This window comes from Semicossyphus pulcher, unplaced genomic scaffold (assembly GCF_022749685.1).
Source record: "Semicossyphus pulcher isolate SPU_LCO1_2020_fin unplaced genomic scaffold, fSemPul1.0.p SCAF_5, whole genome shotgun sequence".
Taxonomy (NCBI): Eukaryota; Metazoa; Chordata; class Actinopteri; order Labriformes; family Labridae; genus Semicossyphus; species Semicossyphus pulcher.
Window position 1 is genome coordinate 5,087,501 of NW_027211726.1, and position 27,500 is coordinate 5,115,000.

At 41.2% G+C, this 27,500-nt stretch overlaps 3 protein-coding genes and 1 long non-coding RNA gene across 4 annotated transcripts in view; all 4 read right to left on the reverse strand.

Moving 5' to 3' along the window:
• Window positions 1-3,216, reverse strand: part of LOC138608353 (uncharacterized) — a 3,649-nt gene extending 433 nt beyond the window's left edge. The window contains exons 1-4 of the long non-coding RNA XR_011309437.1: window positions 3,058-3,216; window positions 2,315-2,369; window positions 673-742; window positions 283-458 (exon numbers count right to left, since the gene is read on the reverse strand). This is a non-coding gene — a long non-coding RNA (uncharacterized lncRNA). The remainder of the gene's footprint in view (window positions 1-282; window positions 459-672; window positions 743-2,314; window positions 2,370-3,057) is intronic.
• LOC138608352 (major histocompatibility complex class I-related gene protein-like) overlaps window positions 1-3,413 on the reverse strand; it is an 11,469-nt gene extending 8,056 nt beyond the window's left edge. The window contains exon 1 of the mRNA XM_069680921.1: window positions 3,378-3,413. Within this exon, the coding sequence (XP_069537022.1) occupies window positions 3,378-3,413 (36 nt within the window). The remainder of the gene's footprint in view (window positions 1-3,377) is intronic.
• A 10,128-nt stretch (window positions 3,414-13,541) lies between these two features.
• Window positions 13,542-18,321, reverse strand: LOC138608654 (class I histocompatibility antigen, F10 alpha chain-like). The gene is made up of 5 exons (XM_069681217.1): window positions 17,796-18,321; window positions 15,412-15,678; window positions 14,361-14,639; window positions 13,643-13,986; window positions 13,542-13,553 (listed from the first exon to the last, which is right to left on the reverse strand). The coding sequence occupies exons 1-5, from the start codon at window positions 17,851-17,853 to the stop codon at window positions 13,542-13,544; spliced, it is 960 nt and encodes a 319-aa protein (XP_069537318.1). The 5' UTR covers window positions 17,854-18,321.
• Window positions 18,322-19,346: 1,025 nt separating this feature from the next.
• Window positions 19,347-27,500, reverse strand: part of LOC138608733 (class I histocompatibility antigen, F10 alpha chain-like) — a 12,941-nt gene continuing 4,787 nt past the window's right edge. The window contains exons 3-8 of the mRNA XM_069681298.1: window positions 21,831-22,109; window positions 21,154-21,456; window positions 20,316-20,414; window positions 19,941-19,958; window positions 19,725-19,806; window positions 19,347-19,426 (exon numbers count right to left, since the gene is read on the reverse strand). Of these exons, the coding sequence (XP_069537399.1) occupies window positions 19,751-19,806; window positions 19,941-19,958; window positions 20,316-20,414; window positions 21,154-21,456; window positions 21,831-22,109 (755 nt within the window). The 3' untranslated portion in view covers window positions 19,347-19,426; window positions 19,725-19,750. The remainder of the gene's footprint in view (window positions 19,427-19,724; window positions 19,807-19,940; window positions 19,959-20,315; window positions 20,415-21,153; window positions 21,457-21,830; window positions 22,110-27,500) is intronic.

The window sequence follows — 27,500 nt, forward strand, 5'->3', positions numbered from 1 at the left end:
GTAAATAAAACCTTTTGTGCAAAATGTAAATAATTGTAATTAGTTCATAACAATAGAAGTCTGCTTCCAGTTTTTCAGAAAAAGTACATGGTGGAAAGAAAACCTAGAATATCCTGAGGGGTCTTGGATAGTGGTCGAAGGAAAACATCCTCAACCTTCTGTTAACAGGCTTGACATTATCCTGGTGTTACAAAATAGTGGAGTATCCCTTTAAAGTCTGACAACGCTTCTGCTATGGTCATTTGGGGTGTAAACTAATAAATGACCGCATGATGTGCCTACCTCTGGATGAACTCCAAAGTCGTGGCTGCCTCTTGCTGCTGTTCTATGCTGGAGACATAGTAGCAGCTGAACAGGACAGCCAGTGCAGCAGAGAGGTCAGGTAGGTCAGTTTGCTGGATAAGGACTTTCCCTTTCCATCGTCAGCATCAGCTTCTTTGCATGCAGAATTGAATCTCCTGCAAAACATAAAAATTGCATGTATTTAGGCACACTTGTTGTAGGAGTGACTCTGAAAATGTAACAACTGGAATCATCACTAGAAAGATCCTGATTTGGCTGCATTTGTAATGTTTGAATTAATCTTGTTCCGGTGTAAGAGTTTTAAAACCAGTAGGACTTGTAAATACCCTGGTATACTGTGATACCGCCCAAACCTACTGATAGTCTTACCAAGAGCCACCAGCCCAGGGCTGCTTGGGAGTTAGAGCCTGGCTTCTGCATCTACCGGGGTCGTTGTGACCTTAATGAATACAGAAAGGTAGGAAAAGAAGACAGAAAGCAATGTTTACTTATACCAATATTAGTTGATGGTTGGTTGGTACCTTACACACAGGTCCCCAAGTAGGGGACACCCGACCAATTACTGCAAGCTGTACAGTATATATATATAGGAATATTGTTACATAAATATGTTACATGTATATGTATTTTATTACAGTTTTAAGTTTGAAGATTGAATCAGTATTTCAATTTTAAATTGAATGACAAAAGACCATCTGTACCTTGCTCATAATACTAAATAAAACAATATCAAAAATATGTCACACTACTGTAATTTATATTGGAAAAATCAAAAACAGTCAAACATTGTTTTACATAAAAAAAAATTTTTAAAAAATAGTGTGATATATTTTGACTGTGTTGCCAGGCCCTGTGTATCCTGCCCAAAAAACTAAAATCTTCCTCCCTGCAGAGTGAAATGAGTTATATGGGGTCAATAGAGGATCGATTATGAGGAGCAATTTCAGAGAGGGACATGTAAACACCCAGTAGTTTGCTACTGTGTAAGCTAAACTTGTGTAAGCTCGACGTAGTTGAATTTCGTATTAAAGTATGTCTTGCGTGTTTTATCAGACCTAAACACTCCCTCGTTAAACATCTTCATCAGATTATCTTTGTTTGTCCACTTATGACTTCAGAAAGGTCATTTTCAGGCATTTTTAACTTTGTTAATTCCTCATGAAGTTTGGACATCACATGTGTCACTCCGTTACACTTCTTGGAACTCCTCAATTATAATCTGGATAGTACTGGCTGGTAAGAGCATTTAGCTTGCATCCTCAAGTAAAACAGTGCCAAGTTGGTGAGGAATTTATCCTGATCTATGTTATCAGGAAAGACACAATCATGAACTTCAGCATTATCACAGCCTTCAATGCTCACGTCATCATGTGGCCTATGACTGGAAACATCAATGTCAGGACTGACAGGAAATCAAATGAGTATTTGTGTTTTCTACTTAGGTGGGATGAGAAAAAAGCCTTCACATGGAATAATTCTTTACAATTAGGAAATGGGCATATAATGTTTTGTCCGTCTCTAATATGCCATTTAAGATGGTCACAGAGGCTGGATATATTCTGTGTTGTCATTGTGCACCTCTCTACCAGGCAAGTCCTCACATCGCTTTGCACGGGTCTGTTGACAGGTGTTGAGTCCCTTGTGTGTTTTCAGTGCAAATGTGATTTAAGTGCAAAGAAGGTAGTAAATTTGCATGGGCACCCAGCCAAACCACAAGGTTTCTATGCTCCTTCACGTGATGATAAAATTTTGAAAGCGTCCCCGTGTAGAAAACACACTGCTTGCACTTGTATAGCAACACCATTGTGATGAATTGACTCGTGTAACGATAACCACCAACTAACGCAGCACGCTAGTAACGTTCGGTAAACACACGTTAGCTTCGCCTGACTTGCGAAAAACACCTGGCCACTTGCCAGTTAAATATCTTAAATCATGTAAAAAAAAAACAAATATTAATTGCGCACACAGCAAACTTCACTTTATCCGTCGGGTGTCTAACGTTACTCACCAAACTCGTCGTTTTAGGCTGAACCCGGGCCGGCGTTGTCCGTCTTTCATCGCAGCTGTAAAATCCGAAAGCGAAAAAAAACAGACGACTTAAAAACGTTTACAAAAATGAGATCCACATCAAAAATGCATCTATATAGGACGACAATGCGTCGTTAATATCCAACTCCTTCTGTTGTCTCCTAATAGGCTTACTAACTAGCTAACAGAGCATGCCGTGCACAGCTTCCGGTTTGGCGTATCTCAATCTCCAACCATCGAATTTGTTTTACTATAAATACAAATCTTGATCTTTGACACTCTTATAGGATTAAAATAGAGTCAAATGAAAATGTTGTCAAAACCGGGGTTTTATATTTGAGAAAATTTGCTTAAATTGACAGATGGCTAGAACCAGGGCAGATATGCATCAAGAAGCACACCGGAAAAGCTGTAGCTGAATCTCAAATCATTTAACTCCTTACGATAAATACAAATCTTGATGAAACCGTTTTTATTGAATTAGAATAGAGTCAGATAAAAATGGAATAAAAATTGGTGTTTTAAATTGAATAAAATGCGATTAAGTTTACAGATGGCTAGAGTCTCAGTTGGACTAACAACATTAGATAAGTTAGCTAGCAGTTAATGTTATAGATGTGAGGTTGGCAGTCTTGTTGAAAGATGACCTGGCTGAATTGTTTAAAACACTCAACTGAACTAAATCATATAAAACGTAATATGGAAATAACATTTCTTACTTACATGTTTTTCGGTCAATGCTTTGCCTTCCCAAGAAGTGCTGTGTTCCCTCCAAAAAACTTTAAAACCAAGCTTTCACGTAATTGGTCCGTTTTTCGCGGGCAGAACAGTTACTGTAAGTGGATTTACAGTACACTCAAACAACTGTAATACCCACGCAGTCCGAAGATATTTACCCACAATGCACTGCAACTTACAGTACTGTGCAGTGTACCCCTTCTACTGTATAATACTCTTCATAATAATGTATAATACTGACTGTGCAACTCAAAAAAAAGGGTTACAGTGATTCTTTCCTCACCTGCCGCCGTGTCATGTAGGACTGTTCCCAGGAGAGTCAGGAGCATCACAGTCTTCATTGGGACCTGTGACTTCTTCAACATTGATGAACTTAAAACTAATACGTTTCTTTGTAGAGCTTAAGACAAAACGTGCTGCTAGCTCGAGCTCTGAGGGTGAAATGAAGTGAGAGCAAATGGAGCACTGACTACTATGGAGGATTGAAACTGCCATAAATTACTTGCCTTAATAAATAAATAAATATCTCAAATAAATAAGTAAATAAAATAATAAAGACAGAAATGTAGAAATAAAAGCCTCAATTATCAAATAAATGTTCATATTCATTTAAAAATAAATAAACATATTCAGATATATAAAAATTAATTAATTAAATTTTTTTATTTATTTGACAAATTCCTTATTTTTGTATTCATTTATTTTCATATTTAATATTTCCCAATTTATTCTTTTCTGTTTACATTTATATCTGTTTTTCTTAATTTCCCTATTTATTTATTTCTGTATTTATTCATTTCTGTCTACATTTATTTGTGTATTTCTTCATCCGTATGTAAATGAGTAGGCGTGTCTTGGCTATCCAGGCATTAGCAATCAAACCCACACACTACAGTACTGCGTGGATGTGACGAGGTCTGTGCCCAGAGCTGCGAATATGGTGGTACTGTCAGTAGTTGGTGAGGGCTGTGTAGAAAAACGCCACAACTGAGGAAATTTGGCAACATTATCAAGATAATATTGACAACAGCCTAGCAAGCTAACGCTATGTTAGGTAGCAAGCTGTCCTTGTAAACTTGATAATGGTTAAAACTAGGATATCAACAGTTACAGTGTTGGAGCTGAATTAATATTTCAGTTACATGGTAAGCGCTTCAACCAGTGCATGAGGATAACGTCATGTAATGTTTATGTTCACTGTCAAGTGTAGTCAGTAGTCGACCCTAGCTCATGAACCAAACACACCAATCATGTAAGACTATACTTCTCCCTCTAGATCTAGCATCTGATCAGATAGTTGCCAGATGCTCTGTTTCATAGCTCCTGCAAGAGGCAGCCGATCACCTGGACGATCAAGAACAACGTAAGTATGAGCCATAACCAGAAATTAGACTGCAGTGTGGATTATTGTTCTCAGCCGGATATAACCAACATAACGTCTCTCTCCGTCAGTGGTTTCGGATAACTCTATCAAATTTTCCAACTGTGCCTCAGCTCGAAATAGCATGAAGTTTGGAGAAGCATTTTCAGCTATGTCACCCAAAAGCCGCTTTACATCCATTGCTAGTTGCATATAGCTAGGCTAGCATTGCTTCTTCAAGTAATTTCCAGAAAGTGTGGGGAGCTAGACGTATACAACCGATCTGTGGGCTCTCATATGATCAACCAATGGCTGTTAAGTGATACAATCAAGACACGCCTACTCATTTACATACGGAAAATAAATACAGAAATAAATGTAGACAGAAATGAATAAATACAGAAATAAAATAAATAAATAGGAAAATAAAGAAAAACAGATTGAAATGTAAACAGAAAGAATAGATTGATACTAAAATAAGGAATTTGTCAAATAAATAAAAACATCTAATTCATTTATTTTTATATTTCTGAATATATATATTTTTTTAAATGAACATGAACATTCATTTGATAATTGAGGCTTTATTTCTACATTTCTGTCTTTATTATTTGATTTACTTATTTATTTGAGATATTTATTTATTTATTTTTGATTATGGCAGTTTCAGTCCTCCATAGCCATCAACCTCCATAACAGCCAATAGGAATTTAGCCTGAGCATCAACATCACGTGTAACTCGGTAAAACTGAGGTTATCAATGGAAGTGAAAGTAAAGTCAGTATGTTTCAGCCCATCTAAAAGCATTGTATTAGGAGACACAGGGGACTTTATTCTATTTTATCATCTTTGTTCACATGTGAAAGTCGTGTTAAATCTCCTGCTGCTCAGATTTTCTATAATATTTTGTAGGTCAATGTGATGCTATGAGCACAAATGTTTTAACTTTCTGGGAGGTCAGAGGTCAGATGCAGATCAAATGGAGTTCGTGAGGATGTAGTAGAGTCTTATTGTGCTTTTGTTCTGAGATTGAAAACAGCTCTGATCCAAATATAAACGACAGACAACAATCCATAGTGCAGTGATTGTCAACTGGCAGCCCGCGGTCATGTGAAGTCTGTCATGAAACATGACAATAATATATTTTCAACAAATAAAAAATATCACTGATTCATGATAACTGCGTCCCCTCAGTGCTTCAGCAATATGCTAAACCAGCCATCCAAACCATTATTGGTCATTTTGGCAAAGAAATTACCAGCGAGGACGCGTCAGCAGCACCAGATCCTCTCAGCAATGCCAAAGTGCACGAGATGCCAGCACTGTGATGCCAGCGCTCAGCGGCTATGGAGGCTGGAATATATCCACAGCCTGCAAAGTCCTCATCAGGGATTTCATTGGAATATAGGCTATCCCAATTCATATACATTCATTAATATTAGTTTGTATAACAAACTGCAGGCTGCATGGTGATGCAGTGGTTAGTGCTGTCGCCTCACAGCTGTAAGGTCACTGGTTCAACTCCCTTTTTGGACAAAGTTAGCCTTTCTGTGTGGAGTTTGCATGTTCTCCCCGTGCACGTGTGGGTTCTCTCCGGGGTCTCCGGCTTCCTCTCACAGTCCAAAGACATGCTCGTTAGGTTAATTGGTAACTCAAAATAGATTCAAATGTGGGTGTGAGTGCGAAAGGTTGTCTGTCTCTATTTGTCAGCCCTGTGATTGACTGGCGACCAGTCCAGGGTGTAACCCCGCCTTTCGCCCAATGACAGCTGGGATAGGCTCCAGCCCACCCGCGACCCTGAACAGGATAAGCGGTATAGATAATGGATGGATGGATAACGAACAGCACTCCCTTAGAGAGAGAGAGAGAGAGAGAGAGAGAGAGAGAGAGAGCACAGAAAGTGGTCATCTGAGCATGAGACATGTTGTTCCGTAAATTTCAGTGTGGTGAAGTTATTGAAGCAGAGTGCACCACATGGGCGTACTCCTGGCTGGGACAACAGAAAATGGATATAAAAATAAATAAAACATTTAACTGAAATGTTGCTTTCAAGAGTCAGTCGAACGGAACATCAAAAAAACAAAGTAGCTTGTCATTGAACAATGAATCCCTCAAATAAAAGGCTGAAATACTCACATTTGGTTCATGGGAGAAATTACATTTTCCCTCTGACACCAACTTCCTAACATCAGGCTTGACAGCTGTTAGGCTTATTCGCAAGCAGTCCTCCAAAGACTGGTTTGACAGTCGGTTCCTCTCATGGGTCTTGATAGTGTTCATCTTTGAGGACGCAGCTTCGCATGTATAGGTCGACCCGAACATGGTGAGCACATACATAGCCAACGCCTTCAGTGTGCCGTAGTCTTGGGGACAAGCCACCCAAAAAGTGCTCAAGCCTTCATCACCACGGAGAGCAGCTTTCATTTTGCTGGAGACCTGGATGTCAACGAGTTCACTTTGAATCACCGCTTCGTCCAACGGCATCACCTTCTTCACATCAGCGGAGAATTCTCCGCCTGGATGGTGAATGGGTCACGCACAAATTCAATGACACCCCTGGAAATGGCAAAGTCATCAAATCTGGCAGAGAAATTCTCCCTCAGCTGTGAGATGAATTTCTTCATATTCTCTGTGACGTGTTGAAGTGCAGCAGCCTCCCTGATAACAAATCAGCGTGGAATAGATCAAGTTTGTTTGTGAAAGTCTGGACCCCACAGTGTCTGCTTGGAAAAAAATCTGGCCCTTGGACAAATCTAGTTGATGACCCGACATACACTCTGCTGTGTGGCAACGCCTCACACACACACCACGTACAGATGACTACATGCCTACAACTGATTTACATCGCATCTCATGCATTCATGAAGGTCCTGATAAACAGTATTAAGACAGATGGTACAGACTTATGCAAAAGTTATGGTCACATTTAACTCGCATATACTGGACAAGTTCTTCTTTGGCGGCGGTTACTGTTTTCCCTCTCCACTTTGCAAAAGCGTGTTTTTGTCAGACAAATATACCACATGTACCTCTGGCTAAACCCCACGACGGGAAGTGGCAAGATCGGGGACACTGGGTTCCTCAGAAGGCTGCTTGTCATGATTTTGTTCCCACAGAGGATCCTAAGACAGAATACAGCGTGCAAGGTGATGTATATCGTACGAGACTGACAACATCTGTACATGTGCACAGAACTGTCGGGTTGGTTGAGGACTCACCACGTGGTTTGCTCACTGATGTCTATGTAACCATGGCTTCACTGGAAATTCCACCTTATCTGTCGACGGTCCCAGAATGTCTCTGGGCCAAACATAAATATGATGTAGGTCAAATTCAGAACCTTTAATCATTCATCCAAAATCAGACTACAGGCCTGTTAAAACAATATCCTCTCAAAAAAGAAGCACTTGACGGCATTACGCCAGTTTTTGAGTCCCTTTAAAAGAGGGATCATTATACTTTGTGAAACATCTTCCAGTCAGAACTCTTATTTTTCCTGTAAAGACAATTTGAAGATTTGTACAAGATCTGCAAGCAGTAAATGCTGCAGTTCACCCAAGAGTTCCCGAGGTACCAAATCCACACAATCTTGCTGCAAGTACAACCACAAGCTACTCTTTTTTTCGGTTGTCGACCTCACAAACGCGTTTTTTTCGGTCCCAGTACACCCCGATAGCCAGTACTGGTTCGCGTTCTCGTTTTAAGGTAAAACTTATACATGGACACGTTGCGTCTAAGTTTAGTCTCCCACGCATTTCATCAACAGCTGACTTAAAATTTGCTAAACTTTTCCATCAGGCTCCACTCTCATTCAGTACATTCAATCTAAAGGTGTGTAGCCCTTCAGCTGAAGCCTGTCAAGAAGACACACTCGCACTGCTGACGTTTCTAGCAGAAAACGGCCACAAAGCAAGTCTCTCAAACTAAAGTAACCTACCTGGGACATGTGATCACAGCAGAGGGTGAATCCCTCTCTCCCGAACACGTTCAGGCTACACTGGAGCTCCCCAAACCGCTAAAGAACAAACAAATGGTGAGTTTCCTTTGAATGATGTCATATTGCTGACAATGGATCCCTAACTACTCTGAACAACAAGCTCCTCTCTCATCTTTGATTGTCCACTACAACTAGCATGTATCTTTTGCCTCCAATTGGTTTTATCATGTCAACAAAATCCATAACCAATTCTCGCATGGGACCTGTCGGAGTTGGAATGTAACCAGGAGGAACTGTCACACCCCTCCGAACATTATTTTTTAGACAGATTGTACACCTGCCTATGACATGATCAATTTGTGCAAGCAAGTACGGTGCCCAAAAACCATACTCCTTCGTGATTTTTCTCCTAACTTCCCCCCTTGCAACATGGGCTAACCCATGTGCTTCTTGAATCATCAGACCTAGCTTTTTCGAGACTCTGTGTAGTCTCGAAGGGGGGAATTATGAAGTATCTGACCTGAGGTGGAAATGCTTACGTGGAGGATTCTGTAGAGTCCTGTGTAAGAGTCGTAAATATGTCCATGGGCTCTGTTTATACAATGATGTAAAGGAACATAATGTACACTGAGAGGAGGTTCACGCCTTATTAGGTGATGCATTTAACGACCCCCAGTCTGAGAGTCTGAGGGTCCTTGTCCTGTTATGGTAAAGAAGAAGAAACATATACACACCCCCAACATATATAAGTGCATGTAGAACTGTAATTCGGGGAGACACTATTCGGCCATGATGATCTCCCAGGTATTTATGAAACCTGTCTGATGCTGATTCTTTGTAATAAACCTATGCTTATACAAACAAGTCGGTGTCAACGGAAGTTCTTTTCATCCTGCAGAAAGCAGGATTAAATCGATACGTGGCAACTGCAGTAAATGATCCAGAGTTGTTTTCCATTAGTAGAGGTCGGATGTGGGGAGCACTTAAAGATACATTCCCAACAAATGTACACCCTGATAGTATTGTCATTGAGCCATTGGGATTACAGGAAAATCCACCTGAAGCCCAACAGGTTTTCACTGACTTAAAGTCTGCACTTACAAATGTTCCAACTCTAGGTTCACCTGACCCTGATAAACCTTTTGTATAGTTTGTAGATAACAAAGCATGCTAAAAGGAAGGAATCGAGGGTTTGCTGTGGTTATACAACATGAAGTTGTGATATCAGGTAAATTACCCTCACACTATTCGGCTCAAGCAGCTGAACTTGTCGCCCTCACAGAAGCCTGTAAACAAGCTGCTGGTAAATCTGTTAACATCTACACTGACTCTCGATACGCATTTGGAGTAGTGCATCACTTTGGTGCCCTCTGGAGACACAGAGGATTTTTAACATCCTCAGGTGAACCTGTTTCTAACCATTTACTGGTCTCATCGCTGCTTAAAGCTGTTTTGCTCCCCTCAGCAGTTTTCCCCTCCAGCAAACAGGATTCAACAGCAGTGGCAAAAGCACTGCTCATGGAAGTGATTCCCCGGTGGGGGATCCCTGGTAAGATAAGCTGTGGTAATGGCCTTGCTGTCATTCATCAGGCCATCTGCGTCCATCTCCATCCACAATGTATATTTTTATTACATTTATTAAGTATCTTTTAATGTGTTAGTTGTGATTTTAGTTTTATTTAGAAACTGATTTTGGCATTTTTATGTGCCTAACTGTGGTTTGATTTAAAACATCCCTGCTCCTATCAGCCACAGAGTGCAGGTGCGGTAGAGCGTGAAAATGGTTCCTTTAAAGCTAAATGCTGTGAGGATGCTGGACTTAGATGGGTAAAGATGTATCTGCTCATATTTTCACAGCCTTGATCCAACTGTCCATGCGCACAGACGGACCCCAGCCTGGTCCAGCCTGTGTGACGCGCTCCGCCTCCGGTGCACTGTTGAATTAACACTGTACACACACACAGTTCCAGAGAATCACACATCTCACAGAGACCTTGGGTCTCCAACGAGGGACAACGAAGGAACCTCCATGGCATCCTTTTAGACAACCAGGCCTCTGTGGCATCAGAGGGACAAGATGTTGTTTAACGTTTGTTATATTGATCATCACCTTTCCATTATTATGGTTTGAAATGCAACAACTGCCAACCAGAGTTGACAACCTGACTGCACACACATGACCGGACCAATAAAACACACACCAGACTAACGCGTGAGTTGACTAAACAGCTGACATTTAAAGCACTGATCCAAACTGACTCTGACCTCCCTGATGACCCCCCGCTCACCTGACCTCTTCCCTTTCCCCGACTATGACACAGACATGATATCACACATGGGTAAGTATTGACAATTCCCACAGAACAGCAGATATCACAATGATTTCTACATTGATTCTGTCAGGGTTTCAATTTAAACAAAAAGGTGAGGACCCAGATGCAGCCTTTGATATAAGTTTGATAAACAAAAGGCAAAAAATGCAAAAACAAAATCTAAAATCTAACAAAAGACAAAAAAGGAAAATCAAAAGACAGAGCAAAAAACGTACAACAAAACCAGGAACAGGTAATCCAAGGGACACGAGGGGTCAGGGGAAGCACAAAGAAGATCCAGGGAAGGAAACACAAGGAATCAAGTGCAGGTCATGGACATAGATTAAACTCCAGAGGAAGGACGACAATGAACAGGCAACGTAGCAGGGGAGCACAAAGACTAAATACACTTAGGAGGTGAGGCTAATCAGACACAGGTGAGACAATCAAGGGGCAGACAATCAAGGGGCAGGTGAAAACAATCAGGGCAGGGCACATAATCAAACAAGCGGGAAACACAAAGGCAGGAAGTGGACCAACACGAGAGACAAGGTGACAAAGTAAAACAGGAAATGATCTAATCAAAAAGACACAAGTGAAATACTTAACAAGACTAAACACTGACAAGAACACAGAATAAACTAAATACAAAACTAAACGATGAAAACTCATGACAAGGGACAAAGTGACAAGGTAACACAAGAAATAATAACTAAACACCAAAATACAAGACAAAACCAGAACTAAACTAGAAACTCATGACAGATTCTTTTACTCCCCTTCTGTGTGACGAGTGTAATTAAACTGTAAAACAGGGTTTACATTCTGATGATGTTTAAGGCTTATATACTCATACTCATTTATTGTCAGTTAATGATAAAAAGTGGGGAGTTGTGAAGGACATTTTTATGTTAACCTGTTGAATCAAATGTTTAAATGTCTTTAGCGTTACAGACCCAATAATCATGGTATAATCAGCTAAGGTTAATTTAATGATGCATGCATCTGATTATTTTAGACATACAACACAAAAACTAAACTACTTAAAGCTCGGTGTCATTTATCAGAACATGGACGACATCCATAGACGCCTTTTCAAGCCAGTGCCAATTTTGTATTTGTATATTACGATAAAAAAGTTACTTCACAATTTCGGTCTTTTTTTCAAACAATTGTTTCAGATGTTTTGAGCCATGCATCATTTATATAAATGAACTAAAAGTCACAAGGTGTGAAGCACAAAGGGCAGAAAAAACAAGTTTATTCCACCAAATTGTAGCTGTAGATGTGTTATAGATGTGTGAGCCTATATATGTGTGAGCTATAGATGTGTCAGCGTTTAGTGTATACGTGTGTGTGGAACAACAGGAAGAGAGACATTTGGAGTATGAGGGACTTTTATTAAAAGCAAACTTACAGAACCAAAGGTGTGAAACAGCAGGTCAGCGGCATTCATTGACTTTAACACAAGAAGAGATTTTAAGCATCAATGTTCGGTTTCTGTGTGTTTCAAAACAGATCAAAAGAGATTTGATATGAAACAAAACAAAGAACATGATCCTGATTCATTAAGAGGACGGAAATTACTTTTTGCTCCAGTCTGGTAAAAAAACAACTAAATCTTTACATTTGATCAGTTTCATAGAAATAATCAAGCAAACTAGTGTGTGTGTGTGTGTGTGTGTGTGTAACCAGACTGATTGATTGTCCATGTCTTATGTACGAATAAAGATTCAGCACAGTGATAACACACAGACAAAGTCTATCCATCATTTCCTCCTGGCTCATCTGGCTGAGACTCACGGGGGACTGGAGAGTGCGAGAGGTGGACTCCAGTTCATCACCAGGAGGGACACACAGAGACCACTGCTAGATTGATTGCGCGGGTGCAAAAAGGCTTTAGAAACCTGAAGAGATCAAAAAAAAAAGGTAAAATAGAACCATAAATTATCTTATAAATGTTTGGAAATATCAATTCACAGAGCAACATATGTACAGTCATTAAAACCCACAATATTTATAATTCAGTCATTTCAGTCTGAACATTTGGAAATCAAGTATTTATTAAATGTCATGTTTTTGAAGTTAGTTCAACACTTTTTAATACATTTGTTTTTCTGAGTTTGTTCTTGTGAAGGTTCATTTATGACATTTGAATTACACTGAGCTGCTGCTGAAGGTTCAGCTTTGTTAGCTGTGCGAATAGTCCATGTCCAATATGAAGAAACTCACGGTGTGCAGGGCGGCCTGTTTCTCATTTAGCTTCTGGATTCAGTTTCTGAGAGAGCTCAGAGTTGTCATCAGGGGATCGTTGAAGTCGGCTGAAACACAAAGCGAAGACAAGTCATTTTAGTTCTCACATGAACAAATATCTTTTCTCCTCTGTCCTCTGATCCTCTCTTCTAGTTTCTTTCTTAACTCCAGAATTCAAACCTTCAACTAACACGTGTATCTTGTCCGAAGCACACAGCTCACTTTGTCTCTTGTACACGAATTAAACTTGACAAAACAAACATTATACCAAGAGAAAACACTGCCTTTAACCCTTTCCCCCTAAAATCCAAAACAATATCCACAATACAGTCGGAAACAGAGAAACTCCACCGTCTAACCACAAGCAACAAACTACCTTCAAGTGTTTGTTAAGGGCTGTAAAACTGCTCGTCAGTGTTACAGAGGCATGAATAAATCTGAGTGTGTTGACAGTATGTCTACACGTAGATGTAGAAGCATACATGATGAAAGATTAACTTACAAATTATGAATGTTTAATAAAATCTGATAAAAGTTTCTTTTTATTCTTTTATTGTTTTGCTGTCAGGGTCCAGAGGTGGACACTTACATTGGTTTCATACTAATCTCAGCCTTCAAACTGTTTATTAAATGTATAAAAAACTTGATGAAAGTGAGTGAAAAACAATATAAGGAAACAAAACTTCCCTTCCAACACAGGACTGTTACAGTGAACTTCCCACTCTCATCCCCTCTGACTCCAGTCTTACCTTCGTTGGTCCTGATCGCGACTTTGTCCAGCTTGGTGACGATGTCCTCCCTCACACCAGAGAGCTGAAACACACATTCGTACTTCCCCCAGTCTGCAGAGGACTCTGATGGAAGCTTCAGCTCGACACTCATCTGGAAGGATCCGTCGTGGTTGGGGAGGATCTCTCCGTGGTCCACGTCCTCATAAAGCTCCTCTCCATCTTTCCTCCAGAACATCACGGCGCTGTTAGGGTAGAAACCTGTAGCGTGGCAGCTGACTGGAGAGGAGGAAGTCTTCTGGAGGAGAGACACTGAGGGGAGGTCTGGAGAGAGAGAGAAAGACAGATTATAGTTTCTTAATTATCATTTACTGTTGATTACTATCATAATTCCTGTTAACTGTCATGTATTTAAATGCCTCAAAACACAAATATTATATTTATAGTACCTATGCAAAGAAAAAGAAGCTCACTGGAGTGTAAATGATATAAATATGGGAGGGGCAGAGTGTGAGAAAAAAAAGATATGTAGCAGAGAGGAACAGATATAAAAAGTAGGAACAGAGAGAGAGAAGCAGAAAGATGAAGAGAGAGCAGGAGAGAAAGAGAAATGTGTGGAACATTTATTGTCATGTCAGGAAGAGAAGAGGTGTATGAACGTTGTGCTAATAAAAACACATCAGGTCATGTGATTCTACCTGTTCTCAGCAGAGAGCTCCTCCCATAGTCCACATACTTCTTCAGCCACTCAGGGCAAATCTGGGTGAGGTAGTTCTTGGTCTGTGCTATTTGAGCTCTGTTATTATCCCACTTGTGTTTGGTGATGACAGCCTGTGGTATTGGAGCGATCCATGTCTCTGTCCTCATGTCCAGCACTATGAAGTCTTCTCCATCATAACCAAACTGTTCATAACCATTAACTTCTCCAGTCTCATCATCCCACTCACAGCCGTACATCTGCTGGACAAGGTGGACACCTGAGAGAGAGAGAGAGAGAGAGAGAGAGAGAGAGCAGAGAGAGATCACAGCCCAGTCATCTATTATCAGTTGATTTCACATCTCCACCACAGACACACTGATCCACACACACCAGCACAGAGCACCTACACCTCCTGCTGTTATTGGCTGGATGGAAGACGCTCACAGCCAATCATCATGTGGACAGTGTGGACGGTTTAGAGCGAGAGAGAGCTGCTCTAGAAGCTTCCACTGAAGGAGAGTCTCAGTCCAGGATCAGTCTGTAGACTCCTCCTGCTCAGCCAGCACAGTGTTCAGCAGTGTGTTAGTACAACTGCTCACAATAAGGCAGAGACCACCAGGACCACTATGGAGACTGGGAGGCAGTCTGTGCGTCCTGATTGGTCCATCCATCAGTCAATCATTCGACACAACCGACAGCTGTTTCTACCTGCAGGCGTCGGCTTGATGCTGCCTGAGAGGACGAACCGACACACTGTGGTCAGCACAGTGGAGATAATCTGATCTCATCTGTTTTCTACATTTTGAGAGAACAAACTAATCATGTTTGTCATGTTTGATTATGTTATGACTATTTTTTTAATTAATCAATAAATAGTTTAATCTGTTAAATGTCTTTAAAAAGTCAAATAAGTTCATCACAACGTCCCAGAGGCAAAAAGATCTTATTTCAATAGTATATTATGTCAGAGACACACTGAGGAGAGAGAGTGAGTGAGTGAGGATGAAAATACAAACATTTCATCAGTAGAAAGTTAAACATGAACAAACCTCCAGTTTGGTTGAAGCGCTGCTTTGCAATTTCTATGTTGGATTTGGAGGCCTGCTGTTGACCCACAGCGACCTCAGTCTCCCTCTCCCAGTAGTCAGCTTCGCCTTCTGTGACTCTGCTCATCCAGTCCTGTTTGGGTTCTGCTCTCCTGGTGTCACTGTCATAGTAATCTATCTGAATGTCATCAACATACCCAACAGTCACAAACTCTGGGAAGTTTGGGACTCCAGAAGACGCAGTGTAGAAATACTTCAGAGAGTGAGGAACTGTAAGAAAAAGTTCATGTGATCATTTCAGGTTTTATTTGACACTTTAATGAATCACTGAACAATTTAATGATCCAGCACACAGAATCAAAAAGAACTACAGCACATTCAACACAAGCTCATCATCTCTTTGTGGTCAATAAATAAAGTAAAAAAAGTTTCTCTTGAACTTTTTATTCTAATATAAACATTTTTTACTCAAGTGTAACTCGCTTTAATGTAAATATATTTGTACAAACTCAACAATTATTATATATTTAACTCCTTATTTCACTGATAAGATTATTTTATGTACAATTAAAATTTTCCGTTAATAATGACACACCTCTACATTTTTAATAAACATATTTTTATATTTTTAAATAACTAATATTATTCATTTAATTTTAACATTCCCTCCACCATAAACTGAGTGTCTCTTAGTCCTGATTTAAACGTTGTTTTTGTTCTAACAGGTTTCTGTGAGTTTTGCCAGTTAAATAATTGATCATTTCAGAATCCCGCACGTCGTCTGCTCTCTGAATTTGTGTAGATCATTTTCTGTGTTAAACTGCACTTTAAAAAAAATCACGCACTGCACACACTGAAAATGTTTTACAAATCTGTGCAGGATTAAATATAATCCCTGTTAATAAAATACCCAAACCTTATAGCCTGATCAATGCTGGGTTTTGAGGCTGATGCTGATGTGAACACTTTCAGAGATTAAACTTGTTTTCGTGGCCAAAATCCAAACTGAGCCCATATTTCAGTTTCAAAATAAACTCGTCAGTGCCCTCTGGTGGACAAACTCGGTAATGGGAATGTTGCCAAACTACTTCAAACCTGTTTACTGATACTTGTCGACCAACATACAGATGCCAACACATCTGTAATAAGCTAACATCAGCAGATATATAGTGACTTTTTTGATCTGTCTCTGCTAAACAGCCTGTTATTGTACAAAGAGTGAATGTAATAACTGTCAGTGTGATGTGATCTGACAAAACCAACAAAACTCAATAAAGATGAGGATTATCTGGGGAATAGCTTCAAGGTTTATCTTAATATAGTATAAGGTAAAAATATATATTTAGAGGTAAAACAATATTACGAGGTAACCTTAATATTTAGGTTTAGTATTTTGTCAATGTATTTCTATGTTCACTATTTGAGTTATTTGTTCACAGTTCTGATGAAATATAGACACCGTGAGACAATTATTATTGTAATAAATTAAAAATAGAAGCAATATTAATTTTAGTCCTAAAATAACAGTCATGTTTAATAGCACTAAATGAACAACACACTTTCTACAAAAGGCTCATGAAGTTAAAGACTGAATTTAAGAGCTCTATTTATAGTTTTTGAACAGAATCGCTTTGTTTTGACGCCTTTCTGCCTATTTTCTTTATCTATGTGTGTGTGACTGGTTCGTGCTGCGTAGCTACGCTGCAATTTTAGCATTTATGGCCGTCATGATATAAATTGGGCCGAAATAATATCTCGAGTTGCTCTTTTGTAGGAGAAGACAAATGTGCTTTCTTCAACACTTCCCAGATAAAGACTTTTCTTATAACTACTAGGCGGTAATGACAGGAACAGACACGATTTACTCACTTGAAATGAGATGTTTACCTTTAACATCTCTATGATCTGCAAAAAAAACCCTCCTGAAACTAAACATCAAATAATAATACGAATCTTAAATTGGGCTGCAGCGCTGTTGCCTCACAGCTAGAAGGTCACTGGTCCAAACCCCGGTTTGGACAAAGTTGGCCTTTCTGTGCGGGGTTTGCATGTTCTCCCCGTGCACGCGTGAGTTCTCTCCGGGGTCTCCGGCTTCCTCCCACAGTCCAAAGACATGCTTGTTAGGTTAATTGGTGACTTTAGTTGACCATAGTGTGGGCGTGAATGAGAAAGTTTGTTTGTCTCTATGCGTCAGCCCTGTGATTGACTGGCGACCAGTCCAGGGTGTACCCCGCCTTTCACCCGATGACAGCTGGGATAAGCTCCAGCACCCCCGCGACCCTGAACAGGATAAGCGGTATAGATAATGGATGGATGGATGGAATCTTAAACTGATATGTATATTATATAAAAATACGATCAATCGACTCAGATGATTCTTTACTCACATGCCGTCGTGTCATGTAGGACTGTTCCCAGGAGAGTCAGGAGCACCAAAGTCTTCATTGTGACCTGTGACTTCTTTAACTTTGATGAACTTTAAACTTATAAGTGTCTTTGTCCCGCTAGCTCGAGCTCTGAGGGTAAAATGAGGTGAGAGAAAATGGAGCACTGACATCAACCTCCGTAACAGCCACTAGAAATTTAGCCAGAGCATCAAAATCACTTGTAACTCGGTAAAACTGACCCACTGAGGTTATCAATGAAAGTGAAAGTACAGTCACTTTGTTTTAGCCCACCCGAGAGCATTGGGGGACGCGCGGGACTTTATTCTATGATCTTTGTTCACATGCCTCCTGCTGCTCAGATTTTCTGTAATATTATGCTAATGTGATGCTATGAGCACATATGTTTTAACTTTCTGGGAGGTCAGAGGTCAGATACAGATGAAATGGAGTTTATGAGGATGTAGTAGAGTTTTATTGTGCTTTTGTTCTGAGACTGAAAACAGCTCTGATCCAAATATAAACAACAAAACAACAATCCAAAGTGTTCCATACATGGTATGGATATATTGTGAAGAAAGACAGCAGAGGTAGGCCAAGGCTGTGGGTTCTGGCTCGCAATGCATCCTGGTACATGTAGGCACTAAACTATAATCAAAACATTACAATTTGTTCACATCGTACTGAAATGCTATCATACCTCTGAATCCTTAATATTGACTTAAGATATTATGGAAAACAACAACAACATAATCCTAATAAATAATGAAAAACCTTAAACACATAAATTATATTTAGCTCGAGCCTTATCAATCAAAACATTTCATCAGCTTTACAGAAATATACAAACAATATTTACACAACTGGAAAATAAATGTTTTTTTATTTTGTGTGTGTGTGTGTGTGTGTGTGTGTGTGTGTGTGTGTGTGTGTGTGTTCACTCATTCAGCATGTTTTTGGATGTTGCTGATTTATTTGTAGTTTTGCTACCACTGACCAAATACAACCAGAAAACCAAACAATGTCTTTTTTTGTATAAAAAGTAAAGACTATTTCCACTGATTCACAAATATCTGTATTGTTAATGTATATATTATGATATTATAGACCTTCTGAGTATTGATCTGAAAATCGGATGGCGTGTGGATGTGTGTGTTTATAAATGTATAATAACGTGTGTTTTACCAACATCAATTTAAGCACAAAGCTCCCAAAACCAGAAGCTTCAAACTGTAACTACGGCGGATTTGTTTTAAAAGCACACAAAATATTTAGAATGTAAATATGAAGAGAAGTGAGACGCTTTTATGGATTGATTGTTGTTGTTTAACTTCTCACCAAGAAAAAAATAATCATCCTCATTTCAATAACCAAAGTTAAAGCATCAAAAGAAAGGCCACTTTTTTAAAACTAAGTTAACCAAACAATCTAATGTCATCTTTTATGTTTGAGGAGATTTGTACAGCGTTTATCAACTAATTTTCAAACTTGTTTTCTCTGCATTTCAATCAATAAGCATCTAAATCTAGATTTCCAACCCTGATCAGCTCATTTCATGTGATGAATAACCAATAAATTCCCAGGACAATGTGCTGGAAGCGCTGCTTGTTCCAGTGCACAACGTATCCATAAACCTGAAGAAGAAAAAACAAACACGAAATCAAAAACAAAATAACTTCATAAATGTTTGCAGAGTAAGTTTCCACAAAGCTGAATATTAAAAGTCACTGAGACCTAAAATATGTTTGCTTCAATCATCAATCCAACAGTTTCACTTATTTTTGTAGAAGACGAGTTTATGGTCAAATATTTTATTTACCGCTAAAATGTGTCACCAACATGTTACAATAATAAAGAATCACAGAAGGTTCCTTTGAACAGTTTAAAGCAGCTTTAAAGCAACAAGTTCACGGCCTATGTGATGCTACTCACTGTGTTCAGGGTGGTGTGTTTGTCTTTTAGGCATTTTGATTCTCAAGCATTTTTTCTTGCTCCACGACAGGGTTGTTCACAGCTGTGAGGTCAGAAGCACAATGTTAACAAGCAGCAGATATATAATATCACAACAGATAACACTCCAGAAAACCGCTTTAATACAAAGAGAGCGTTTCAGCTCAGAGTGAATAGAATAAAACAGGTTGTACTTACGAGATGGAGGGCGTTTGGCTGAAAATAAATACAAACACATTATTAAAGATGTAACCGTTAAATATTTCAGACAGTGTCACCTTCAGTCCAGTGATGATCCTCTCTAATACCAACTCAAACTGATAAATAAATCCTTATGACTTTTGTTTAAATCTTACACTATTTCTTTTCTGATGGCCTCTTCCTCACATCATCGTGCTGCAGTCAAATTATAATTAAACTGTTTCTGGGTCTTACAGCGCTTAACGTTGATAAAAACACATTTTAAATGTTAAGAAGATCATTTGTTTCACTTTTGCAAACTGGACAGAAAAAAAGTCGAGAAAGAAAATACAGAAAATAAAATGACTTCATGTTTCTGCTTTGGTCTCTCACCATTCCTCTTCTTCAACATGAATACAACGGCAGCGATGAGGGCGAGAGCAAGAACAAGCACTGCAGCAATGATGCCGATGATCACGTGCATGGAATTCCCTGTTGAGCAGAAAACAACAAAACACAGTCACAACCTGAGCAGGTGAAGCAGGTGAAAGAGAAGAACATCTGCCAGTCAGACCATAATCCTGAATATAAGCACAGTTTGTTTGTGCTGCTGATGTTAACTCTCATCCTGTCTGTAGATAATTACTGTATTGATGCTGAATCTTTGAACAAGTCCATGAACTCATCTCCTAAAACTGACATGAAGTAAAATACAGTGCCTATAATCTCTGAACATGTAAATGGTTACACAATGACTGAAAAAAAAAACACTCTAAACTTGTTTGAGTAAATTCTTTTTACAATAATCTTCAGACAACTTTCTAAAAAATGTCTTCTATTGGAGGTAAATAAAAAGAAGTCTTTATCAAAAATATAAACTGAACAAAAACACTTTTTTGTGTTTCATTATTGACATTTGTCTGTGTTGATCAAAGGTCAGTAAAGAGCGGACAGACAGCACAAACAGCTGCAGTCATCTATAATCCTTTGAAACAAATCATTTAAATCTGATAAAAGTTTCTTTTTATTCTTTTATTGTTTTGCTGTCAGGGTCCAGAGGTGGACACTTACATTGGTTTCATACTAATCTCAGCCTTCAAACTGTTTATTAAATGTATAAAAAACTTGATGAAAGTGAGTGAAAAACAATATAAGGAAACAAAACTTCCCTTCCAACACAGGACTGTTACAGTGAACTTCCCACTCTCATCCCCTCTGACTCCAGTCTTACCTTCGTTGGTCCTGATCGCGACTTTGTCCAGCTTGGTGACGATGTCCTCCCTCACACCAGAGAGCTGAAACACACATTCGTACTTCCCCCAGTCTGCAGAGGACTCTGATGGAAGCTTCAGCTCGACACTCATCTGGAAGGATCCGTCGTGGTTGGGGAGGATCTCTCCGTGGTCCACGCCGTCATGAAGCTCCGCTCCATCTTTCTTCCAGAACATCACGGCGCTGTTAGGGTAGAAACCTGTAGCATGGCAGCTGACTGGAGAGGAGGAAGTCTTCTGGAGGAGAGACACTGAGGGGAGGTCTGGAGAGAGAGAGAAAGACAGATTGTAGTTTCTTAATTATCATTTACTGTTGATTACTATCATAATTCCTGTTAACTGTCATGTCTTTAAATGCCTTAATAACATCAGGATTATATTTATAGTACCTATGCAAAGAAAATGAAGCTCACTGGAGTGTAAATGATATAAATATGGGAGGGCAGAGTGTGAGAAAAAAAAGATATGTAGCAGAGAGGAACAGATATAAAAAGTAGGAACAGAGAGAGAGAAGCAGAAAGATGAAGAGAGAGCAGGAGAGAAAGAGAAATGTGTGTAACATTTATTGTCATGTCAGGAAGAGAAGAGGTGTATGAACGTTGTGCTAATAAAAACACATCAGGTCATGTGGTTCTACCTGTTCTCAGCAGAGAGCTCCTCCCATAGTCCACATACTTCTTCAGCCACTCAGGGCAAATCTGGGTGAGGTAGTTCTTTTGACCTGCTATGAAAGCTTTGTCACTATCCCACTTGTGTTTGGTGATGACAGCCTGTGGTGTTGGAGCGATCCATGACTCTGACTTCAGGTCGAATGCTACGAAGTCTTCTCCATCATAACCAAACTGCATAAAACCTTTAACGCCTGGAGTCTGATCATCCCACTCACAGCCGTACATCTGCTGGACAAGGTGGACACCTGAGAGAGAGAGAGAGAGAGAGAGAAAGCAGAGTGAGATCACAGCCCAGTCATCTATTATCAGTTGATTTCACATCTTCACCACAGAGACACACTGATCCACACACACCAACACAGAGCACCTACACCTCCTGCTGTTATTGGCTGGATGGAAGACGCTCACAGCCAATCATCATGTGGACAGTGTGGACGGTTTAGAGAGAGAGAGAGAGAGAGAGAGAGAGAGAGAGAGAGAGAGAGAGAGAGAGAGAGACTGCTGGGAAACAGAGTGACATCCTAACACAGTTCACATCCTGCTGTTGTTTTATTACCACAGAGACACACTGAGACCAACACACACACACACACACACACACACACACACACACACACACACACACACACACACACACACACTCAAAAACCTCTCCCTGTGACAAACTACACACTAGACCGCCCCGAGCTGCTCTAGAAGCTTCCACTGAAGGAGAGTCTCAGTCCAGGATCAGTCTGTAGACTCCTCCTGCTCAGCCAGCACAGTGTTCAGCAGTGTGTTACTACAACTGCTCACAATAAGGCAGAGACCACCAGGACCACTATGGAGACTGGGAGGCAGTCTGTGCGTCCTGATTGGTCCATCCATCAGTCAATCATTCGACACAACCGACAGCTGTTTCTACCTGCAGGCGTCGGCTTGATGCTGCCTGAGAGGACGAACCGACACACTGTGGTCAGCACAGTGGAGATAATCTGATCTCATCTGTTTTCTACATTTTGAGAGAACAAACTAATCATGTTTGTCATGTTTGATTATGTTATGACTATTTTTTTAATTAATCAGTAAATAGTTTAATCTGTTAAATGTCTTTAAAAAGTCAAATAAGTTCATCACAACGTCCCAGAGGCAAAAAGGAGAAATCTTTAAGTTGCTTCTTCCGTCTGAGCAACACTGAACAGCATTTCATTTCTTTCAATAGTATATTATGTCAGAGACACACTGAGGTCCAGTTCAATTAATCTGATCTGTGTTTCTGCTCTTTATATATCATGGACACAGTGTGGTCAGTGCAGCAGAGTCGAGCTGTTACACTTTTTAAACCTCTGATCACAATCACACATTCATCATGTCGTCCTGTCAGCCACGTTCATTAACACACGCTGCTCCTCCTCTCATGTGCGGACCCAGCAAAAGCAGCCTGTGTCCCATTTACAGTCCTGCACCTTAGTTTTAGAAACCAGGCGCTGACGTTCCTCTATCAGCTGTGTGTTGTAGAGCTGTTGTGATCAACAGGTTTTCTACAGGAGAGTTCATATGGACCGACTGACTGTGGGCAGCCCAGTCGAGTTATTCTGGTCTAATCTAGTGGAGATAAAGGGTTAATAATCTCTGAAGGTTATTATGGGATGGACAGAAACGCTGCATCAGGGCAGTTTAGCAGCATCCAGCAGTCTGAGTGTCAGTGATGTTTCTGTGAGTCCGACTGTGTTTCAGACAAGAAACGCCTCCAAACAGCTTCAACTACGTCAGTGACACACTCCTGACTGTGTGTGTGTGTGTGTGTGTGGGTGTGTGTGTGTGTGTGTGTGTGTGTGTGTGTGTGTGTGTGTGTGTGTGTGAGATTTGATTTTTAACCAGATCTTTATTGATCACTCTTCACACTGTACAAAAACATAACACATCCTTGTTTTAAACGCACCAATCACATTCACAGTTTCACTTCAGCATGTCTCCCACCAACAGCTGACCCTCCACCACAGAGCACAGCACCCTCTCATGAGCCCAGACTGACTGGAAACTCTCCAGGTCCTGGTTGGCTCCGTAAAAACTGAAGTCCAACAACAACCTGGACTTCAACATTTTCACAAACAGTAGCTTTACATGAAGCTCCAAAGATTCCCCCACCTTCCTCTTCCTGCTCACATATATGGCCATCTTTGCTTGTCCCAGGAGGAAATTTACGCTCTGACATTTATGCTTTTGGTGCCGAGTGTATTTGAACCCACAGATAAAAACCTGTTTAGTAAAAATCTCTTTAAAACAGCCAAAAAACTTTCCCAGTAAAACAAACAGAGGAGTCAGACGAGTGCACTCTAAAGAGCAGTGAAACACTGTCTCCCTGTGCTCACAGGAAGGACACGTATCCTGCACACTGACATTCAGAACAGAAATAAAAGCAGTGACAGCTATGATGCCATGTAGGATCCTCCACTGTAGGTCTGCATGTTTCTTGATCGGGGGGGGTTTGTACAGAGACCTCCACTCAGGTCTGGCCTCAGGACTGAGCCCCAGATAAGTCCTCCAGGGGGTGTCACTGCGACCATTCAGGGTTTTTTTATGTACAGTCTTAACAATCAGTTTGTAAAAAGTCTTCCCCGCCCCGTCACTTAAAGAAACACCTGCAGTGTTGGTGGAAGCCAGTAAAAGTCCAGAGCAGTCCTTCAGGTCAGGAAGCAGTGCGAGAGCAGGGTAGGGGTCAGAGCTGTCTGGCAGCAGAGAGCCGTCACCATAGTCAGTAAGTAGAGACCACTGGTGCCCTGTCAGCTGATGTTTCCAGCGCCTCAGGAACTGTCTTATGATCCGTGTGGATCTCACTCCCAGACCAGCAGCCAGACCAGCCGGATTGTCCAACTGAGGTCCAGTCGGCTCCACCACCTGCCCCAGCGTAGAGATCCTGGCAGACAGGAACATTCTGGACAGAGTGGGTCCAGCCCAGTGAGGAGAGTCCAAGCGTCCGCCGCACAACACCGGCTCTTTAAGCAGCCAGTACAGAGAGTCTGCCTGTTCCTGTCTCTGCTTCTTCAGCAGAGTCCACACTGTAAAAACACTGAGATAAAACCCTGGCAGAGAGGACATGTTCACTTTCTTTAAATCCATTAAAAACAGAGCTCAGTCCCAGTCCACCAAAACGCTGCAGGATACAGCAGGACAGCGGCCTCCACACCAGGTCAGCGGGCCCAGTGAGCAGTCTCTGCATGAACTGAAGGCGGACAGTAGCACCCCTACTGGCTAGATGAACCAGACCCTGCCCTCCCTCCTCTTTAGGGAGAAAGAGCACACTCTGAGGAACCCAATGCAGCCTGTCCCAGAAAAAATCCACCAACACTTTTTGGACGTCAGACAGGAGAGAGGGAGGAGGATCGACACAGGCCAACATGTGCCACAGAGCAGAGGAGACCAGACTATTGGCCACAAGTACCCGCCCTCTAAAACACATTTTAGGCAACAACCACCTCCATTTCTTAAGACGACCTTTGACCTTTTCCACAACACTTTCCCAATTTTTCTTTATGAAGGTCTCATTCCCCAAAAAGACTCCCAGATATTTCAGACCTCCTTTTTTCCAGACCAGACCTCCAGGTAGACTGAGCTGATCCCTCAGCCTCTCCCCCAACATGACAGCCTCACTTTTCACCCAGTTCACTTTGGCAGAAGACAAGGAACCAAATAAATTAACATTTCTTTCTAACAGATCAATATCTTTCTGCTTATTTACCAGGACAACGGCATCATCAGCGTATGCAGACAGTTTAAAATGAACATCAGAGCCTGGAAAACACACCCCGCACAGATCTGAGGTCAGTTTGTGAAGCAGAGGTTCAATGGCTGAAGAGTGTAACATGCCAGACAAGGGACATCCCTGCCTCACCCCCCTCTGCACACTAAAAGGAGCACTCAGACCTCCATTGGTTTTTAGAACACTCTCAATGCCACAGTACAACACCTGGATCTTGGCTATGACACGTGGGCTGAACCCAAAGGCAGCTCGAGTCTGCCACAGATACTGGTGTTCAACCCGATCAAAAGCCTTTTCCTGGTCTATTGAAATCAAACCAGTGTCTACAGCCAATGAACGAGAGACCTCCAGAACATCTCGAATCAGAGTGATGTTATCACTAATGAGCCTGCCGGGCACACAGTGGGTCTGATCAGCGTGGATGATGGAGCCCATCACCTGTCTGAGTCTAGAGGCCAGGACCTTGGACAAGATTTAAAAGTCTGTGCAAAGTAACGACACCGGTCTCCAGTTTTTCAATTCCTGCAGGTCACTCTTCTTTGGCAGCAGAGTAATGACCGCCCTCCTGCAGCTCAGAGGCAGCCGACCCCTCTCCAAACTGTCTCTGATCACCTCCAGCAGATCCTCCCCCAGCACAGACCAGAAGGACTCAATCCCAGGAGCTCTACCATGCTGCAGACTCATCAACGCAGAGTACAGTTCAGGCAGGGACAGCTGGGCCTCCAACTTCACATTTTCCTCTGCCCCAACCTGAGGAAGACCAGCATAGAAGGACTCACACACCTCTGGACGCTCTGTAAATTCACTCCTGTAGAAGTCCTTGTAAAAGTTTCTGGACCGTAAAGAATGGATGATCTTTTTCTGTCCATGTTTCCTCTCCAGGCCAAAGAAGAAGTGAGATGGAGCATCCATCAGTGTGACATCCAGGACACGAGATCTGACCAGGGCCCCCTGTGCTGTGACGCCCAGCAGGTTGGCTAGAGCCGACTTTTTAGATTGAAGGGAATCCAACAGCCCTCGATTTCCTGTGGAGTCTACCAAACGCTGGAGCTCCACCACTTCAGTCTCTAGATCTCTCAAAGATCTGCTGATGTCTCTGGTGACATTGCGAGTATAATACTGACACAATTGTTTGATCTGACATTTGCCAAAGTCCCACCACTGCTGAACACAATCAAAGTCAGACTTACACTGTCTGTGGGTGACCCAGAATACTCCACAGCATCCCTAAAAGCCTTATCATGTAACAGGGCCGTGTTAAAATGCCAATAAGCACTGTTCAGTCCGACCTTCTTAATAAAAACAGAACAAAACACAAGACAGTGATCCGTGAAGCCCACAGGGTTTATGTGACAGCCTTTAAAAACACTCAGCTGGTGTTTGAAAGAACACAAGCGATCCAGCCTGGCCAGAGATAAAACATCGTCTTCAGAGTGACTCCAGGTGTACTGTCTGTGATTATGATTGAAACTCCTCCACACATCAGCCAGCTCCTGAGTCTCTGTGAGCTGTCTGAGCCTGTGTGATGAAGCAGCATGAGGCTCCTGGTGATTCCTGTCCAGTTGGATTTTCTGTACAGTTAAAATCTCCACCCAGAAATAAATACTCGTCACTGCTGCAGCGTCTGATGGTGTCACACAACACACCCAGAACAGTAAGTCTGTCCACATGAGTGCATGGTAACATTTTCATACTGAACTTTGACCTTCAGTAAACAGCCTTCAATAACTTCCTCTACCTCACATGAGACAGGCAGGAAGCTTCTAGAGAACATAATCCCAACTCCTCCACTACAGCTGGACTTATGGCTCCGGATCACATCCCCACCCCACTCTCTCCTCCACTGACTTTCACTCTCGGAGGTGCTGTGTGTCTCCTGAACCATCAGCACATCTAA